At 40.7% G+C, this 20439-nt stretch overlaps 1 protein-coding gene across 1 annotated transcript in view; it reads right to left on the reverse strand.

The window, feature by feature from the left end:
- Positions 1-20439, reverse strand: part of SEC24A (SEC24 homolog A, COPII component) — a 101023-nt gene that overhangs the window by 61677 nt on the left and 18907 nt on the right. The window contains exon 3 of the mRNA XM_089669944.1: positions 17636-17776. Coding sequence (XP_089526070.1) covers positions 17636-17776 — 141 coding nt within the window. The remainder of the gene's footprint in view (positions 1-17635; positions 17777-20439) is intronic.

Genomic DNA, 20439 nt, shown 5'->3' on the forward strand with positions numbered 1-20439 from the left:
AATTTTCTTTCCTGCAACCACTGGTGCCATCCCTGCTGGGAGAACACTGTGATTATTGCTAGTGGCTATAGCTGCTGACAATCGCATGTAAAACTCAGACATGCTGGTTGTACCCAAGTCGTACGACAATCAAATTGGGTACAATCAGCCTGCCTATAGATGTTTCGAATCTTGGACTGTCCCTGCTGAAGAAAATAGGGCAGAGGAAAGTAGGCTGATCACAGAGAAGACTATACAATATAAGGAATAATGCTCCATGCACAAGGGTGCATAGACCCATAGCTCCATCCAAAGGGTTGTGTTTTATGCACTCAGGGAATGACAGGTCTTCCGTGCAGCCAACCTGTCAAAATTAATGACACAGCAAGAAATTTAGTGGCTGTATGGATCTCAACACGCATGCTAGTGTTTATATCTGTACAGGCACTACATTTTAACTCTTAAACCAGAACTTCACTCTTTCATTCAACATTGACTATTTTTAATCCTTATGGTGCCAGCATTAGTAAACAGAAAGGAATGTATATCATATTTACTTGTTTAAAAATTTTTTTTTTTTACATTTACATTTCTTCCTGGTTTCCATGCCAAGGCAAATGACGTCGTACATCCCAGGAGTCTTCAGGAGGGGAGAAGAGATTTTCTCAGCTAAGGACACCCTCCTGCCTGCATGCATGATCTAAGGGCAGATGGATTCAGGAAGTAAATGCTATATTATTCATTTGCCCTTACTCAAGATGGCCATGGCCAGAAATGCTATGGGGTGTTTTTGAATGTGATTTCTCAGCAAAATAACACATGGAGATATGGATGAATGGGTTGCAATGACTATTAAAACATAGTGTAACAGTGAATTTGGTTGGTTTTGCTCAGGGGCAGTGTAGTTCAGCTGTAAAAAAAAAAAAAAAAAAAAAAGAATAAAAAGGAGGTACAGGAGTTGCTAAACTGTTTGAATGGCAACTCTAGAACAGCAGCAGAATAGTGCACAAAGTACAAGAAATTAGCACACTTACTACTTTTCTTCCAATGTGAGTGGTGCAGACATTTCCTGTCTGTTCAAAGACCAGGAAAACCAGCAGCTTTATTACAGATGCTGAGTTTTTTTTAATGAAGTTAAAATCACCTACTACTAAGTAAAACCCCTTACAAGTGCTTTTCTGTATTGTAAAGCCACGAACTACTGTCAGTGGTTTCCCTTAAGTCTTAAAATGGAAGAAAAACCTAAGGCAGCCCATAGATTATCCAATTTTTTTTCCTTCCACCATGGGTCAGTCAGTCAGTGCTGATGGGGGAATCACTCACGCAGGGATATTGTGTTCTGCTGGAGGGGAGATTTCCTTGCTAGCAGAAAAACAATGATCACTGCTGGTGCTCTAGCTATTCTTAAAAATGCCACATGCAGTGTTTTAAGTTTGTACTTGCCTATTTTTAATCTGCTCTGGTGACAAGATACCCATCTCCAGCACAGAAAGCACTTGCTCTACAATGGCTGGGAATTCTAGGCGCTGTGATATCACCCATAGCCCAGCCATTGTTTTCACTCCTTCCTCTCCCTTACAACTGTCGTTCACTGACACAGGGAGCCAGAACTGTGGGATCATTACCGTAATCTATACACACACTTACTGTATATACAAATACATAGGGGTTGGACAAAAATATGGAAACACTGTATGGATTTGCAGATGTGAAACTGATGACAAGTTCCGTGTTGAAAGCGGAAGTGATATAACATTCTTTTTTTTCCCCGCTGTGTGATGAGACACCTAGCTAGCAGGTGTGAAGCCTCACTTTCTTCATTCACTATGTGTGCTGCTAGTAATTCGGAGTCATGTCAGAGCTTATTGAGTTTCAAAGAGGGCAACTTGTTCGTGCCTACTTAGTTGCCAGTAACTACTTAGTTACGAAGTTGCCAATTTATTTGTGGAGTCACGAGGTACAGTATCAAAGGCCCCGCAGTCACCTGACCTCACTATCATAGAGCCACAATGGTCAATTTTGGAGAACAAGGATCAGGCTCATTTTCCACCTCCAGCATCTTTGAGAGAGCTGGAATGATTTTTGCATGAAGAGTGGTGTCCTATTCCACAATCCACCATCCAAGAATTATATTTATCAATTCCTTTGAGAATTCAGGCCGTCTTGAAAGGTCCAACAGCATATTAGGTAATAATTTTGTTCTTTTACCTGGTGTTTCTATAATTTTGTCACAAGCTCATTTTGCAACAGGTGCATTGTGAATAAAAATGAACCCTTTCAGCACGTTACGCTTTATTTTGCTTTTACTACATATTCTCTAGCTAGTTGGTTTAGAGGAATTTCAGCATGTGGGCAATTCTGCTAATCTCAGGTGAAAAGGGGGTTACAACCGAGTTCCACAGATCATCCCTTAAGGCTGCATTCACACTTGAGAAATTGTAGCTTGAAGCTCGAAGCTCCAAAAATGCTCAAACTTAAAAAAAAAGGTGCCTGTTCATGTGATCAGGTATGAACAAGCACCAGAGAGAAAAATTGATTTTTTTTTTTAAGTTTGAGCGTTTTTGGAGCTTTGAGCTTGAAGCTACAAATTGTTCAAGTGTGAATGCAGCCTTTAGAGCGAACAGCCAGCTGGTGTTTATCAATCACCTAGAAAATAGCTGGACCAAAAGCTCATGTTGCATCTATTGGAACCCCAACCTATGATTTTACAGTCACACCACCAGAAAGAAATATTCACATTAGGGTTGGAACCTGCTGGGTTTAGTGTCCAGTGATTTTTTTATTTCTCATGAGATCCCCCCAAAAAAACCTGACCTAGAGGTAACCATTCTCAATTCTGAAGCTTAGCCTTTTTTCCTATTTGGATATACATTAACTCTTCAGTAGCTACCAAAAACAAGTACAAATTTTGGATGGTTTTAGCTGTTAAAACAGCCTGATCTGAAGTCCCAGTTCAAGAGGGATTACATTTGTAATTGGTAAAGCAATACTGCTGCATCACATACAAGAGGCTTCTGTGCAATGTCTTAACTCAATTAAATACAATGCCCTAAAGTGAAGAAAGCAAAATGCTTATCACTGGTTATAACCATTAAATGGGAACTTCAAATGACCGTTCCATTATCTCAAATGTCAAGACACCTTAACACTTTTAAGCTTTTAATTTTAAAAACAAAATAATGAAATCCTTTTGAAAACCATAATACAATTATATTAGAATATAATCATGTGTAAACATCTGAACTGTATTTAAACATCTACTCCTCCTTTTCATATTACTTTCCTGCGTTCCAAAATCTCACTTCTTTATCCCTCTGCTCCACCCCAAAACTTGTACATCTCACCCTCACTGCTACCATCTCCCTACTACTGCTCTCATCTCCTCCTGCTGATACTTCACTCTCCTGCTTACCCAAACACCAGGACTGGAAGGCATGTGTGCTCGTGTACATCCCGCTCCCATGTTACTTTCCTCACCCTCCCCAAACCCTGGTCCTCCACTATTTCACCCCCACACCAGGCATCCTCTTTCTTCCGGGAATAGCCGCAATCCCCTCAATTTAATATCGGTCCCGTGCTCCCAAAAACCACCCTCCCTTTTTCATGTGCGCTGCGGAATGCCCGCTCTGTCTGTAATAAGCTCACCTCTGTCCATGACCTTTTTTGTCTCCCGCTCCCTTAACATACTAGCAATTACAGAAACCTGGCTTCAAGCAGCAGATTCTGCTTCCCCCGCAGCACTTTCCTACGGAGGCCTCATCTGGACCCACTCACCCAGACCTAGGGTCGGAAAGGTGGTGGGGTTGGTTTGCTTCTATCCCCACTGAGCACCTTTCAAGTCCTCCCTAACTCTCTAGCTCCCTTGTCTCCTCCTCCCATGCTCGTCTCCAGGACTTCTCCAGAGCTTCCCCCATCCTCTGGAACTCTCTACCCCAATTTATCAGACTATTGCCTACTCTGCTCACTTTTAGGCGATCTTTGAAAACCTATCTCTTCAGGGAAGCCTATCCTGCCCTCAGCTAATACTGGAATCTTCTACTCTTCCAACCAGTCCATCCCCCACAGTTAGTACCTTTTGCACCACTAGCCCTTCCCTCCTAGATTGTAAGCTCCAAGGAGCAGGGCCCAAAAATCCCTCTTGTATTGAACTGTATTGTCTCCAATTATATTGTAAAGCACTGAGCAAACTGTTGGCGCTATATAAATCCTGCATAACAATAATAAAAAAATAACTGTATGGAATGCCTCATCACATTTGCTCCAAAAGGGCATTGTTTGCAGGTAACAAATGCAAGGAGAGTAATAAGTACATGAAAATCTTTTTAGTTTTACATGTCCTAATTTATTTTGTACATTTACATGCAGGGCATGCTGTCCAGAAAAGTGATGGTGACAAAAGCTAGAACAGAGCAAAACAAAAAAGGTGTTTTTTTTTAATCTACTACAAACCTTCAAGCACCCTGGCAGTGTACAATTTTGTCTTGCCCCTTGTCACTGTCACATTTGCAGATATGCATGTGAATGTAGCAAAAAAAAAAAAAAAAAAAAAAAAAAAAAAAGACAAGCAAACTTAAAATCATGATTTAACATGTTCAATACTATCAAAACAGGAATTGACTGCACACAGTTCTCAGAATGTAACATCCCTTCTAGCAATAGTGGTCATTTAATTAAAAACCAAAACCCTCAAAAAGTAAGCTGATGAAAGCTGCACCACTCTAGCTTCAGGTGCACAGAATATACACAATTAAAAACACCCAAGTTTTCATGAGTCTAATTATAGGTCTGCATTGGGTTACTGCAATATAGTTCACTTCTCCAGAGAGAATTCTTTCCCATGGGAGAGCAGTGGAGTAAATATCAGCACAGCAAAGAACAGCTTAACCCAACCTATTAATATAGCCGGCTGGTAAAGAAAATACTGTACTCTTCTCACAATCATGCCTGTGCTACAAGACATAACCAAACAAAAAAAAAAAAATGTTTGACTTAAACTGACCATTAACTAGTATAACCACTTGCCCTCCTCAGGATTTACCCCCCTTCCTGACCAGGCCATTTTTTTGCTGTTCGGCAATGCGCTATTTGAACTGGTAATTGCGCGGTCATGCAATGCTGTACCCAAACTAAATTTATGTCCTTTTTTTCACACAAATAGAGCTTTCTTTTGTGTGAAAGGTAAAAATATATAATCAAAAGTGAAAAAGGTATTTTTCACTTTTGGTTATAAAAACATATCCAATAAACTCAAAGTTGGTCATAAATTTAGGCTAAAATGTATTCTGCTACATGTCCTTGGTAAAAACAAAAATCTCAATACATGTATATTAATTAGTTTGTGTGAAAGTTATAGCGTCTACAAACTATGGTAAATATATTGGAATATCCGTAGCTTTAACTTTCTCACTGCCTATCACATTTCTTGAGATGCTAAAATGCCAGGGCAGTACAAACACCCCCCCCCCCAAATGACCCCTTTTTGGAAAGTAGACACTACAAGGATTTTGCATAGAGGCATACCGAGTCCATGAAACATTTTGTTTTTTGGCCACAAAATTTTTGAATATGACAATTTTTTTTATTTATTTTCTTTTTTACACATGGTTGTCACTTTAATGATATATTGCTCATGCATGCCATGGGTATATGTGGAATAACACCCCAAAACACATTCTACTACTTCTTCCGAATACGGAGATACCAGATGTGAGAGACTTTTTGGCAGCCTAGCTACATACAAGCCCCCAAAATCCAATGACCACCTCCAGGCTTTCAAGGGCATATTTCCTCAAATCACTTCCCCACTACCTATAAAAGTTTCGGAGGCTCTAAAAAGCCAGGTTAGTACAAACACCCCCCCGCCAAATGACCCCTTTTTGGAAAGTAGACACCCCAAGGAATTTGATAAGAGGCATGGTGAGTATTTTAGAGATATCATTTTTGTAACAAGGTTTTGAAAAAGAAAAAAATACATTATTTGTTTTCTTTCTTCATTTTCCAAAAACGTGGCAACAAATCAAAAACAATCACCATGCCTCTTGGTAAATACCTTGGAGTTTCTTTTCCAAAAAGGGGACACAGCAGTCGCAAGGTGGGAAGCTCTGCGTGCCCGCTCAGGCACGTGGCGCCTCTCTGTGTTAGTACAGCCAGAGTGACATACCAGTACGTCGCTTTGGCTGTAGTTGCCGCTCTGCTGCAGTACATTGCAGGCGGCAGGTCGGGAAGCGGATAAATTCATACACATATTCACATGGAAATTCACATCCGAACATTCTTAAAATGTTTTTTTCATTCCATCACTGGTGCGCTCAACTAATTTCATTTGATATTTTTTAAAATTTCATCCAGATCTGCTATTTCAATTTAATCTTAGCTGTGTTAAACTGGTTTCATTACAATGTGCTCTTTTTCCTAAAAGTAAACCAGATTCACAGTTAGAATTTTGTTTAAAAAAAAATTTCCATCCTGCAGCTTTAAAGTTTTTCATCACTGCGGTCAAAAAAGATCATTGGTTTGGCCGTACTAGCCAAGGAAATTGAACAAACATTCAGAAAATTTAAATTTTAGTACAAAATTCTACAAGTGTTTTGCCAGTCTTCCTGATTTCAACAAATACTTTCCTTGACAAATATTTAACCAAAATGAAGGCTTATCAACAATACTGAGGGTGTCCTACATGGTAAGGACATTATTATACAGTATTTATATAGCGCCAAAAGGTTTGCTCAGCGCCGTACATTATAGTGGGGGACAGTACATGAGACAATACAGTAACAGAACAATACACGAGGGGTTCGAGGGCCCTGCTCTTTCGAGCTTATGCAACCAGTCTTTGAATTCCCACTCACTATAAAACAATGTATTCAATACCAACACATCTGTAAACATTGCTGTTAAGGCCCCTTTCAGATGGGGCGGACCAGCCAGAGGATCCATTGGCTCAGCAGGGGATCTTTCCCTGATTCCCGCTGAGCAAATGGATGACAGGTCTGTGTTCGCTCCACTGCTGCAGAGCGGATACAGACAAAGCCAGCTTTTTCTGCCCCAGTCAGATGGAAGCTGACCGCCTGTCTGTTTCCATCCAATTGCCATCTGATCCCCATCTGTCTGTTTTTGGCATACACGATCGGATGCTGGCAGGTGTCAGTGGACACTTGTCCGCTAACACCCTCTGGTCCATAGAGGTCTATGGATGGTTCAATCGGGTCTGCCTGAAAAACTGACAGGCGGATCCGATCGGACCGTCAGTATGAAACCTAACGGTTTAGATGTGGAATAACATAGGCCCCTTTCACACGGGGCAGAATCAGTTTTAATCCGCTTGCTCAGTGGGGAATCTGGCCACTGATCCCTATTTAGCAGAGCAGAGCAGGTGAGCAACAGGTCTGTGTCCACTCCTCTAATGCAAAGCGGACACGGAGGCAGCCCATTCTACAGTATGGGCAGCCAGATGTAAACGGACTGACTGTCCATTTACACCCAATTTGGGTGTAGGCAGGTGTAACAGACAGGGGTCTATTTACATCTGCAGCTGCATATAGGAGAATAGAGGGTCTGATCATGTCCACCAAAAGACAGCCAGGCGGACCCAAATCGGACTGCTAGAAAGAAAGGGGCCTTACCCATCGTGGATATATTTCTCCTTAAACTAAAATAAGGGCTACCTAAAGAAACAGATAACCCATATATTGAATATGCTAAATATATTAAAGAGAAATCTAAAGAATATCGCTTTGACACACACAGCTCATCCAATTTTTTTTTGTCAACGTTTGTGAAGCCAGGTGGTTCCAACAGGGTAATGCACAGCTGGAACTTTAGCTGATTTAGCAGAAAGTAGCCAATACAGTATGTGGCCAGCTTTGGCCACTTTATTCTAATGACAGATACATTACACTTTTGCATTGAGGAGGAGATGGTTTCACAAATTTGTTTTGGATTTAAAACTTTCCAGAATACTCAGTTGTTCTCCCTTATGTCTGTTTATAATTATCCCATGCACTCTGCCCACGCTCCACAAACATTACTCAATAGCAATTTAATCTTGCACAGGCCTATCATACTGATGTTCTCTGCACCGGAATACCCAGAAGGATAAATAGGACAGATCAGGTGGATGAAGCAAAACGGGATACAAAAAAAAAAAAACAACTTAAATTACAAAGAAATTAACAAATAAATAATTTATGAACAGCAGACAGAATAAAGCCCCTTTCACATGGGCAGACTCTGCCAAGCAAATCTGACTGCTGATCCACTAGACACAGCCCACTGTTCTCTATTGGACAGTCGGATGTAAATGGGCACATGGTCCAATCAGCTAGACAGATGGGAACTGATCCCCATCTATTTTTAGTGAATAGGCACGGATCGGATGTTGGCAGGTGTAAACGGACACATATCCATTTACACCTGCTGCTCCATATAGGACAATCGAGGGTCCGATCGGGTCCGCCTAAAAAAAAATTGACAGGTGAACCAGATTGGTCCACCCATGTGAAATGGGCCTACACAATTAGTTTTTTTTTGGTCAGCAAGCAGACTAAATGAAAAACGAAAACACACACACACACACACACACACACACACACACACACACACACACACACACACACACACACACACACACACACACACACACACACACACACACACACACACACACACACACACACACACACACACACACACACACACACACACACACACACACACACACACACACACACACACACTTTCATCAATACAAAGGAGGTGGATGGAGATGTCCCTTTCTGTCAGTAGTATTTCGACAGCAGCACCCACCACTGTCAAAATACACTGATCTGTGGTTGCAGCTGTTAATTGAGGAGAATTTTCCAATGTGTCCCCTTCAATAGAAGTCAAACAAACCAATAAATTCAGCTGCTTCCTGCTAAACTGGCCCAATTTCGATCAATGTAGCCAGCTTTAGAGAACAAGTAATATGGATTCAGCTTTCTTTAGTCTGAACAGACTAAATAGTTCAAATGGAATAAAAGACTGCAATGAGTTGTTGGAAGCACATGAAGCATCATTTTTATGTAAAGTGCCTAAAAAAACCCCAAAAAAACTGCCCAATCACAACATAAAAAACAACAAATTTTTCGGTGAAAGAAAAATTACAGCTCAAAGTGGAGGTTTGAAATTTTGTTCACCAGTATGGGCACTCCTCCTTAGCATGTCAGAGACAAACATTTTTAAAAGGTGTCAGACACTCGGCTGCAAACCAGCTGTTCTTTTGAAAAAAATAAAGACATTAACTGAATATACAAGGGGTGTTCCAAGTCAAACCAGGACTTTTCATTTTATAAGTATAAAAAAGGGATGCTAGCATGGTGGTACTACATGCAGAAGTGGCGATTGTGTGTCCTATTACTTATAGATGGCGCACATGTCATGGGCCAGTCTAGACACTGTTAATCAAGATGGCAGACAACAGTGTTCGTGTCTGCATGAAACAGCGTGTGGTGATGACGTTTTTTGTGAACTAAGGCGTAAAACCCACGGATATCTACAGAAAAATTAAAGCACACTACGGTGGTGAGATGTTCAGCCACAGTAAGACATTTAAATGGTGTAAACATGACATCCGTGAGTGACGATCCTGGCAGTAGTGGTTCCCAGCCCACCACAGTCATTCCTGTGAACATTCAGTGCATGGAACGCATGATCCTGGATAACCGACGCATAACCTGTATTGAAATTGCACAAGAGATGAATCTGTGGGAACAGTGAACACAATGATGACAAAGTGAAGCAGGCTGTCCTAGGATGGTTCAGGCGTACTGACAAAACTTTCTATGCCGAAGCTTGCCAGGCATTAAACGCTGGGATAAAAGGTATTAATGTAGCAGTGGAATATGACTAAAGATAAATGCAGTTCCCACTGCTTGAAATTTGTTCTTTTAAGTAAACTCAAAAAAGGTCCCGGTTTGACTTGAACACCCCTCAAATTAATTATATTTATAATTATTAATTTCAAATGCTCTTCATCCTACAATAATATCCTGTTCTGTACCTGAACCGGATTTACCAAGCTGAATCATAAAAGTGTAGAAGTCAGTCCTAAGACAGGTCTTTAACCACCTCCCGCCCGCCATATAGTCCAATGACGGGCGCAAGGTGGTTCTCTCGTTCTGAGAGGACGTCATACGACGTCCTCCCATTCTCACCGCGCATGCATGGTGATCACCGATCACAAACAGAGCCGAAGATGTCGGCTCGGTCATGTGATCAGCTGTGTCCAATCACAGCTGATCATATGTAAACACGGAAATGCCGGTTATCAGCATTTCTCTCCTCTCGAGATGTCACGCTGACAGCTCGAGAGGAGAGGAGAGACGGTAATCGGCTTTCCGCGGAGGGGACATGTACACTGATCATCAGGGCACTGATGATCAGTGTGCCCTGATGATCAGTGTAGCCCCAGCAGTGACATCTGTCAAAGTCCATCAGTGCCAGCTGTCAGTGCCGATCAGTGCCACATATCAGTGCATACCAGTGCACATCAATGCCACATATCAGTGCCCATCTGAGCTGCCTTTCAGTGTCATCCATCAGTGCCAGTCAGTGCCATCTATCAATGCCAATCAGTGCTGCCAGTCAGTGCCGCCTATCAGCGCCAGTCAGTGCCGCCTATCAGCGCCAGTCAGTGCCGCCTATCAGCGCCAGTCAGTGCCGCCTATCAGCGCCAGTCAGTGCCGCCTATCAGCGCCAGTCAGTGCCGCCTATCAGCGCCAGTCAGTGCCGCCTATCAGCGCCAGTCAGTGCCGCCTATCAGCGCCAGTCAGTGCCGCCTATCAGCGCCAGTCAGTGCCGCCTATCAGTGCTGCCTTTCAAAGCCCATCAGTGCCACCTACCAGTGCCTCCTCATTAGTGCCAACCATCAGTGTCCATCAGTGCAGCCTATCAGTGCCCATCACTGCATCCTCATTAGCGCACATCAGTGAAGGAGAAAAATCACTTATTTACAAAATTTTATAACAAAAACCAAGAAAAAAATTTTGTTAAAAAAAATTTTCAGTGGTTTTGGGTTTAAGAAAAAATAAAAAACCCCGAGGTGATAAAATACCACCAAAAGAAAGCTCTGTCACAAAAAAATGATAAAAATTTCATATGGGTACAGTGTTGCATGACCGCGCAATTGTCATTCAAAGTGCGACAGCGCTGAAAGCTGGAAATTGGCCTGGGCAGGAAGGGGGTATAAGTGACCAGTAGGCTAGTGATTAAAATACTCTGAAGCCTCAAAATAAGACAACCAACCCTCACCTCTAGCATGGATGTGAAAGCTGCTCAACTTTTCATGCAAACCTGCAATAGCAACAATTAACACACACTGTGTACATTACCATTCAAATCAAAATTGATGAGAGGATCAAAAGAGCACTTCTAAGTTCTGTGTCCTGGAGCCACCACAGATTTAACTGAACAAACAGGGGAGATCTCTCCATCCATGGTCCTGAAAAGCTATAAAGCACCACGAGGATTTATCATTTCACCTCCATATGGCCCTTCTATCACCATTTGACATTGCAGCCACAATGTAAGAAACTTTTTAAAACACCCAACTATCCATCAATATTCATTCATTCTCTCTCTCTCACACACACACACTTACATCTTGTAACAGCAAAGACCTCCCAAAAATCATTAAATGTTACCTGCAAAATTGCTATCAACTCATCATTTCTTCAAAATAATAAATTTACAGCAAAGTCTGAAATTTCAGTGAATGTTGGATGCTGATCAATGACTTTTCAAGCATATGGAAAGTTCCAGCTCTACCCCATACAATCACAGGACAAGAAAAGGCCCACGTCTTACACACCAGGGAGAGCTGGACCCCATTATATATATATATATATCTATCTATCTATCACACACACATATACACAAACACACATATAATCTTCAATTTCTCTTCTATAGAAGCACGCACATATAACAGTGAACGCTGTGTATGCTGCTGAAAACGGTCAACTTTTTGACATAGCCTGCTTTAAAGACCAGAGCCATCATGCCGAATACTGCTGCTTTGATAAAGGGCAGCGCCATGAACATACTTATTAACTTATTAAGAACATATTAAAGGTATATTAACAACAGCTAAATAGAAAAAAAAAAAAAAAAAAAAAAAAGAAGAAGAGCAGAAGGTTGCAATCTATGAACAAAAATAACAAATCTCATCATTCCTTACCTACTTACAGGAGTCTACATACAAAGGGTCAGGGCTTGACAGATGATTAAAGCACCCTCACAGGACGTATACCAACGGCACTTGTTCACAACACTAACAGCTTTAAACAATGTAATAGAAAAAGCCTCAGGCTGAGGTATAAAAGCAGTATACTGCAACTCTTCAGGGGTTTAGCCTGTCATCGGAGACCATACAGATTCGAACTTCTAAGGAAGGGACCTAGGGATTTTACATGTCAAGCAGTGTATGGCTGATTTGTAGCAAATCACTTGCCAGATACGTACAATGGAGTTCTTAATTCAATATCCTCCACGTCAGCTTTGTGCAAAAAAAAAAAAATGCAGGTATACAACATTATGACAAAGGTGACCATCGTTCCTTTGTACAAATGGATCTAAGGCCATCTCCATGAAAACGTTACTCGAGTCATTTAAAAGAAAATATGGAGTAAATACAAGAAAACCAACAAGAAAAAGTAGAAAGCTAAAGAACGCAAAATTGAATGATTAGGTAAGAGAACATTTAAAGCGGAGTTTCACTCACGCTGTCAAAAAATAAAAGTCAGCAACTACAAAAACTGTAGGAGGCCGGCATCATTAGTGTGGGCTTCCGGCAGTGATAGCTTGCAGCTTCACAGCCAGGTACCCACTGCGCATGCGTGAGTAGCGCTGTACTTCATGAATGGTCCTGTAGCCTTCTGGGACCTGTCACGCTTCCCAAAAGACTACAGGGAGGGAGGGAGGGAGGACACCTTCCATTGCGATCGCCCCTCCCCAAAGGTGCCAATTCTTAATGGGGAGCAGTCCTTAAAGCGGAACTTCCCCTTTTGGGTGGAGCTCCACTTTAAATGTACGCAGAAGGCTATTAGCTCTCAAACAACCTATAGTGTATTTTAATCTCAACTATTTTGAGTTATTTATGTGAAATTATTTCAAGGTGGCTTTTACTAAAATTTTCACATTTTAAACCCTTTTTTTTAGTGGCCATACGCTAGCCCAAAAATCATCTGAAAATCCATCATTTGGACCAGTCCTTCCTTTTTCATCCAGTTAATGGGCACAAATAGAAAATCAGTTTTGACTTTTTTTTATTTTTTTGAGACAAGAAAACTGAAGGAAAAGTTTGGGAAACTTTGGCAGAATGGAAGACAAATAGAAAGGTTAATGTGCATCTCGACCACAAAAATCATACTGTTCGTACTACACGTGCCAAAAACAAAAAACTGGATTCATTTAATGATTTATCGTTTGAAATTTGGTCATCACATGGCAATATCGTCTGCTCTTATGCTTGAGTGTTCGTAATTCAAAAAGAGAGTTCGAAAGATTTGTCAAACAGTGTAGGGTCAATATAACTCTGCCGTATGTACACAACTGTATTTTGTATACTACCTTGCCGATTCTCCTACTAGTGGTTCTATTGCTACATAGTCTGGTTGAAAATAAAAAAAAGACAAGTCCATCTAGTTCAACCAATGGTTGTTGGTATATATTTTCAATCAGCTTAAGCTTAAATATACATTACACACAGACTTAAGGTATGATAACCTATGGCAGAATCAGAACGATTGCTATGTCTGCAGGCACCAGCAGATGTACGTAATTCATTGGGTATACAGAATTACAAATCCTTTAGCAGGTAAAACAGTAAACAAATGGGCTTCCAAAATGTAAATTTATCAATTTGCTTGGTGTTACACTTTCCCTGTGTTGACATTTATCTACGTACATTATATACCTCCAGGACTAACAGACAAATCTCTCAACTCACTCTATAGACTGATGGCCACTTCCCACCAATCACAGATTATTTATCAATATAATATATCTTGTCTGTTCCTAGATTACATGACATACTAAAGAGCACTCGAATAATTTAATTTCAGTGGCCTTTCTGATACCTATCCCCAGTGCTGCTGACATACTCCCCACCACCATTTTTTTCTTTTGTGTTCCCTAGAATTAAATCATATGTAACATTTATTTCACAAGTTCTTTCATAACAAATACATACACCAAATGAAAAATAAATATTTTATGAAACATTTGAAATCAAGAACCTGCAACATGTCCAAAAAAATTACTTTGCTCATCAACAGGCACATATCTGCTAGTATTTAAAACTAGTCTGAGCCGATGAGAAAGATTTAGGAACGAGATCAACAGTAGACATTAGCATATACCACGTTCCAAGTTTCTTGAAATCTTTAGAAGTGCATTAATTAATGTTATTTGCAACTTGACTACTTGCCTACAGTGCACTTTTATCCCCTTCCTGCCCAGGCCAATTTTCAGCCTTCAGCGCTCTTGCACTTTGGGTACAGTGTTGCATGACCGCACAATTGTCAATTGTTTTTTGTTTTAAACAAATAGAGCTTTCTTTTGGTGGTATTTAATCACCACTGGGGTTTTATTTTTTTCTACACAAACGAAAAAAAGAACAAAAATTTTGACCAAAAAAAAAAAAAAAGTTTCTTAGGTTTTTGTTATAACGTTTTTTAAATAAGTGATTTTTCTTCTTCACTGATGTGCGCTGATGAAACTGCAGTGATGGGCATTGACAGGCATCACTGGTGCACTGACGGGCACTATTAGACGTAATAATGGGCAGATGTCCCCTCTGAGAAATGCCACTTACCAGCTCTCCTCACACGCTGTCAGCGTGAGGAGAGGACTGCTGATAGAACTGGGATTTCTATTTACTCTCTGATCAGCTGCGTTTCGAATGACAATGATCACAGATCACGCCCGGTACGTGCCCCAAGTGGCGCACGGGGGGGCATGGTTCTGGGAGGACATACATGGTCACTTCCACTGCCCCTTTCACAACTTAATGGTACAGTGGTATCATTCATATAGTATAGGATGGGGTAAGAGACATAGCCTAAATAAGCTGAACCACAAAAATAAGACAGCAATAGTCCCATGGCAAAGGCAACAAGTTTTTAAAGGATAAGTTCACCTTTTCTAGCATGTTACATTCATATTCAGTGTGTAACATGTTAGTGCTGCAGCTGCCACCGCACTCCCCTCAATCCCCGCTGTCATAGCAGACAGGGGATCTTCTCCTCGTGTCTGCTGCCACAATTGAAAACAGATGCGGGAGTGCGTGTATTCTGTGAATGGGAAACTACAACTACCGACAGCCTTTGCGGCTGTCAGGTTGTATTTCTCAATTAACTACCATTGAGCTGTTTATCACTGTGGTACTTTATAGAGGCTTCCCGTCAGTATGTAACTGACTGCTCATACGAATCTGCAAGAGCCCATCTGTTGATCGTAAGTGCAATACTTTACACTGTACAGGCTCCCAATAAAAATACATATTTTTTTTTTACCTGAAAAAAGATGTACATTTATTATTTTTTTTTTTTAAAAGGTGAACTTATCTTTTAAATATTCACTGAAATATTCACTGAGAAAGTAGTAATGGCTCCCGCTGCTGTCTATCAGGCAATGAGGAGAGAGAGATCTGGGAGAGCCGAGGCTCTTGTGCTCACCCCTGGATGAAGATCGGTGTCAGGTAAGTATGAGGGAGGGCTGCGGAAGGGAAATGCACACTGCAGGTTTTTTTTAACCTTTGTGCATAGAATGCATGAAGGTAAAAAACCTTCACCCTAATCAACCACTTTAAAGACCTCAAAAAATTTAAGCTTTTATAGCATTAATGTACTTTGTTTTTTTAAATCATTTTTAGAGTGGTTCTAAAGTCAAAAGGTTTTTACTTTAATGCCTTCCCTGTATTAAAAGGTAAAAAATGCCCCACTACCTGTCCAACCCAATTCCCCCCCCCCACCCACCCCATCTCTAAATACTTAAGTCACTCTTCTCTCTGCTCCAGCACTGTCCCAGCTCATTAACGTAGTTCTCACTTCCTGGTCTCACAGGAGACGCTGAGTGAACTCCTGCGAGGAGGGAGCAGGGGTGGGGGTCAGAAGCATGAGCGCGTAGGTGCCCTCACAGCATCCAGTTTTTTTTTTATTTTAGCACAAAAAATTATCCAATAACAACACTCTAAATTTGCTGTTTCTATTAAAAGAATGAATTGGGATCCCATTTTGAAGGTCTTTGTTCAGGCACTTCTTTTAATAGGGTGTAAACTGTCTCCTGACTGTGCTTCTGCGTTGTTATTCTGTCATTCTTGAATACAAGAGGCCATCCCAATACACAGTTCACACTATGAGAGAGTATTAGATCCAGTACAAGCAGTCCATTAAAGCGGAGCACCACCCAAAAGAGGAAGTTCCGCTTCAAGGACTGCTCCCCCGATCCCCATTAAGGATTGGCACCTTTGGGGGGGAAGGGGGTGGGGGGAGAGCACGGGTACCCGAATTTGACAGGTACCCGCTCCCACTTCCAGTCTGATCGCCTAGGCGACCGGAAGCGGAAGGTGTCCTCCCTTCCTGTAGTCTTTTGGGACACGTGGCAGGTCCCAGAAGACTACAGGACCATTCAGAAAGCGCAGCGCTACTTGCGCATGCAAAGTGGGTACCCGGCTGTGAAGCCGCAAGCTGTCACAGCCGGGGGCCCACACTGAAGATGCTGGCCTCCTGGAATACAGGACGGCCGGTGACACAGGCTGCGGGGGACACACCGCAGGACAGGTAAGTAGCTGTTTTTTTTAAAAGTCAGCAGTTCACACCAGCAAATGCACTGATCACAAAGTCAAGAGAAAAAACAGTGCTGATGCACAAGTTTAGTTTTTTACTTTTTTTATTCGGATCTTTTTGAAATGTCACAACTGACAGTTTAGGCTCTATTCACACAGAGGTGTTGCAATTCAGTAACCTGCTGCATTGAAAGGTACTGTATTGTGTACTTTTTTGGCACACAGCACTGCAATGCAGTGGTGTGAACTGCCCTTGTAGGGAACAATGCTTTTTTTCCTTGTCTTGGTTTGGTATGAAAGTTCCCTTAAGAACACAATGAAGGGGATTTGCATAATGATACTTTTATTCTTGTACCTCAATGTGGATGTACAACAAGTCCGATCTCTATTTTTATATATTGCACAGACATGTTATCACAATCAGAAAGCTCACCCTAAACAATAATTTGCAGCTAATGGAGCAAATACAGGAGACTTTATCCCTGTAGACAGAAAGTGACTGAAAAAGGTTGGAGGAGGTTAATACCAAGAATATGCAAAAAAAGTAAAAAACTTATTTCTGGAAAAAGTAATTACAACGGTTTATTATGTACAGTGTATATGAAACTTAATGTCATCAAGTTAGGGTTTAGATCTACTTTAATTCACAAGAACCATATTATGAATCTTGTAATGGTTCACAGCATATTTCATGAATGGCTACCCTTTAACATTACCCTTCAAATATAAAGTAAAAAGTTCATAATAAAAAGAAAAAAAAAATTGCAGCATATTGTTTGCTAAAAAAAAACATAGGTGTAATTTGAATACTTTGAAGATGGGCACACTTACCCACAGGAGGCACAGGTGCACTGCTGACAGGTGGACCAGTGGGTGGTACCGAGAGTCTTGTCAAAGAAGGGGATGATGTGGGAGGAGGCCCTAAATTTGGCCGGACTGGCTCAGACTGGCTCATTGGTGGCGAAGTAGGACCTGGAAATCATGGTCAGGACAACAGATGTTTAAAGTATTTACAATGCAAATTTAGGTTTAGTCTAATGCAAATCAACACATTATTCACATAAGCCTTTATAAAAAGCTACAAAATATACTGAAATAATTTGTTCATGTAAGCAGAGAAACAACATTTCTCTTTTATTCATAACTTCATAACTAAAAGGGTTGGATTCGCTCTCAAGACTTAAAGTAGAACTGCACTGCATCCGATTACCACAAACCAAAAAATGCTACAGTGGAGAAAATAATTATTTGATTCCTTGCAGATTTTATACGTTTGCCCACTTACAAAGAAATGTAGGGTCTATAATTTTCATCATATGTGTATTTTAAATGATAGAGACAGAATATCAACCAAAAATCCAGCGAAAGCACATGATACAAATGTTATAAATTGAGTTGCAGTTCAATGAATAAAATAAGTATTTGATCCCCTACCAACCAACAATAATTCTGGCTTCCACAGATTGGCTATGTGGTATATAGATTAGTCCTGTCAACTTAAGAAGGTACTCCTAAGGACAACTTGTTATGTGTAGAAAAGAAACCTGTCCACAGAAACTCTTTCCTCCATTCAAACCTCACCACCATGGGCAAGACCAAAGAGCTGTCAAAGGACGTCCGGGACAAGACTGTAGACCTGCACAAGGCTGGAATGGGCTACAAGACAATCAGCAAAGTCGGCCTGTACCTTTAGCAGAGAAAGCCTCAAAGCATAATGTTTCCTTCTCTGTGCTTGACTGTAGGGATAGTGTTCATAGGGTCATAGTCAGCATTTTTCTTCCTTTCCTCCAAATACAGCGAGTCGAGTTAATGACAAAGAGCTCAATCTTGGTCTCATCTGACCACAGAACTTTCTCCCAACCCTTCTGTGAATCATTTAGATGTTCATTAGTGAACTTCAGATGGGCCTGTACATGTGCCTTCTTGAGGAGGAGGACCTTGCGGGCACTGCAGGACTTCAGTCCACGGATGCATATTTTGTTACCAATTGTTTGTTTGGTGACTGTGGTCCCAACGGCCTTGAGATCATTCACAAGCTCATCCCGTGTAGTTCTGGGCTGATCCTTCACTTTTCCCATGATCATCCTTACCCCATGAGGTGAAATCTTACATGAAGCACCAGACCGAGGGCAATAATGGTTATTTTGTATTTCTTTCATTTGTGAATAATTGATCCAACAGTTGTCTCCTTCTCACCAAGCTTCTTGCTGATGGTCTTGTAGCCCATACCAGTCTTGTGCAGGTCTACAATCATGTCCCTGACGTCCTTTGACAAAGCCAGTCAGTGGTAGCCAGAATTATTGTTGATTGCAACTCAATTTGTAGCATTTGTATCATGTGTTTTTTTCTGGATTTTTGGTTGATATTCTGTCTCCATCATTTAAAATACACCTATGATGCCTATGATGAAAAATATAGACCCTTCATTTCTTAAGTGGGCAAACTTACATGGGATCAAATAGTTATTTTCTCCACCATATAGAAATCATTTTTAATATTCAAAACAAACTCCTCCAGCCATCCATGTCTCCATGCTTTATTTTGCTAAGAAATCATTTTGAAAAACACCTCCTGGCATTTCTGGCAATGGCCATACTTAATAAGGGCAGATGCTCTATGTAGCAGTTACTTCCTGGAATCCATCTGTCTTTAGTTCAGGTATTGGTTCATCCCTGGAGACTCCTGGGATGTATGACATCATTTGCCTAGGCATGGAGACCAGGAAGTAAATGAAGGAATGCAAGAAAAAAAAAAAAAGAAGGTTAAAACAAGTAAATATGATATACTTTCCTAACTATTTGCTCATTCTGGCAGCATAAGGATTAGATATAGTCCATGTTGATTGAGAGAGTGAAGTTCCATTTTAATTTCTTGTCCATATCCCTTCCCTCTCAAGGACAACTTGGCAAGAGCACTAGAAATTTTCAAGTAACAAGCAAATGCATGCACTTTGTACAAATAATAGTCTACTTTTGTAACAGATACTTGCATGCATAGCTCACTGAAGGAACAGAAGTATGTTGCTAAAACATTGTTTGTAATTATAGCACCCTTCTCTGCACATCTCCATAATAAAAAATGCAGGGCAAACTGGGGTTAAGGCAGAACTAAACCCATTGATATAACTGTTTCCCAAAACTATTATATTTAAAGGCATGCCATGAATGATATAGTCACCGTTATAAAAAATACGTGAAGTCAGCACTAACCAAAACAAATAGCTGCATGCAATGAATACAGATATACCAATATCCTGCAAGAAAAACAAACAAAACTGCAGCACTGGTGCTAAAACTTTTCCTTGTAGGATATAGTCACAGTTGCTTGTGATCTAATCTGAATTGTCATAACTGATCACATGTGCAGTACCATGTCAACTGCAGATCAAGAAAAGGCTAGGATAACACATTTCTTGGCTGTAAGGATATGAGAGTTTAGTTCTACTTTAGGACAATTAAATGACATACATCAAAATTGTCAAGGCTTTTGTTATGTATTTAATCCTCCACCAAATATAGAGAAACATTTTCTTTTCTTATAATAGCAATTCAGATGTGTTAAGAGTATCATTAAATTTTCCCTATTTGTAGTGGATGTTTGTTTCAAAAATAGGGCAGTAGAAAGTAAATGCCTGG

Source organism: Staurois parvus, unplaced genomic scaffold (assembly GCF_062004578.1).
Source record: "Staurois parvus isolate SC_StPar_1 unplaced genomic scaffold, SC_StPar_1.0 ptg000085l, whole genome shotgun sequence".
NCBI lineage: Eukaryota > Metazoa > Chordata > Amphibia > Anura > Ranidae > Staurois > Staurois parvus.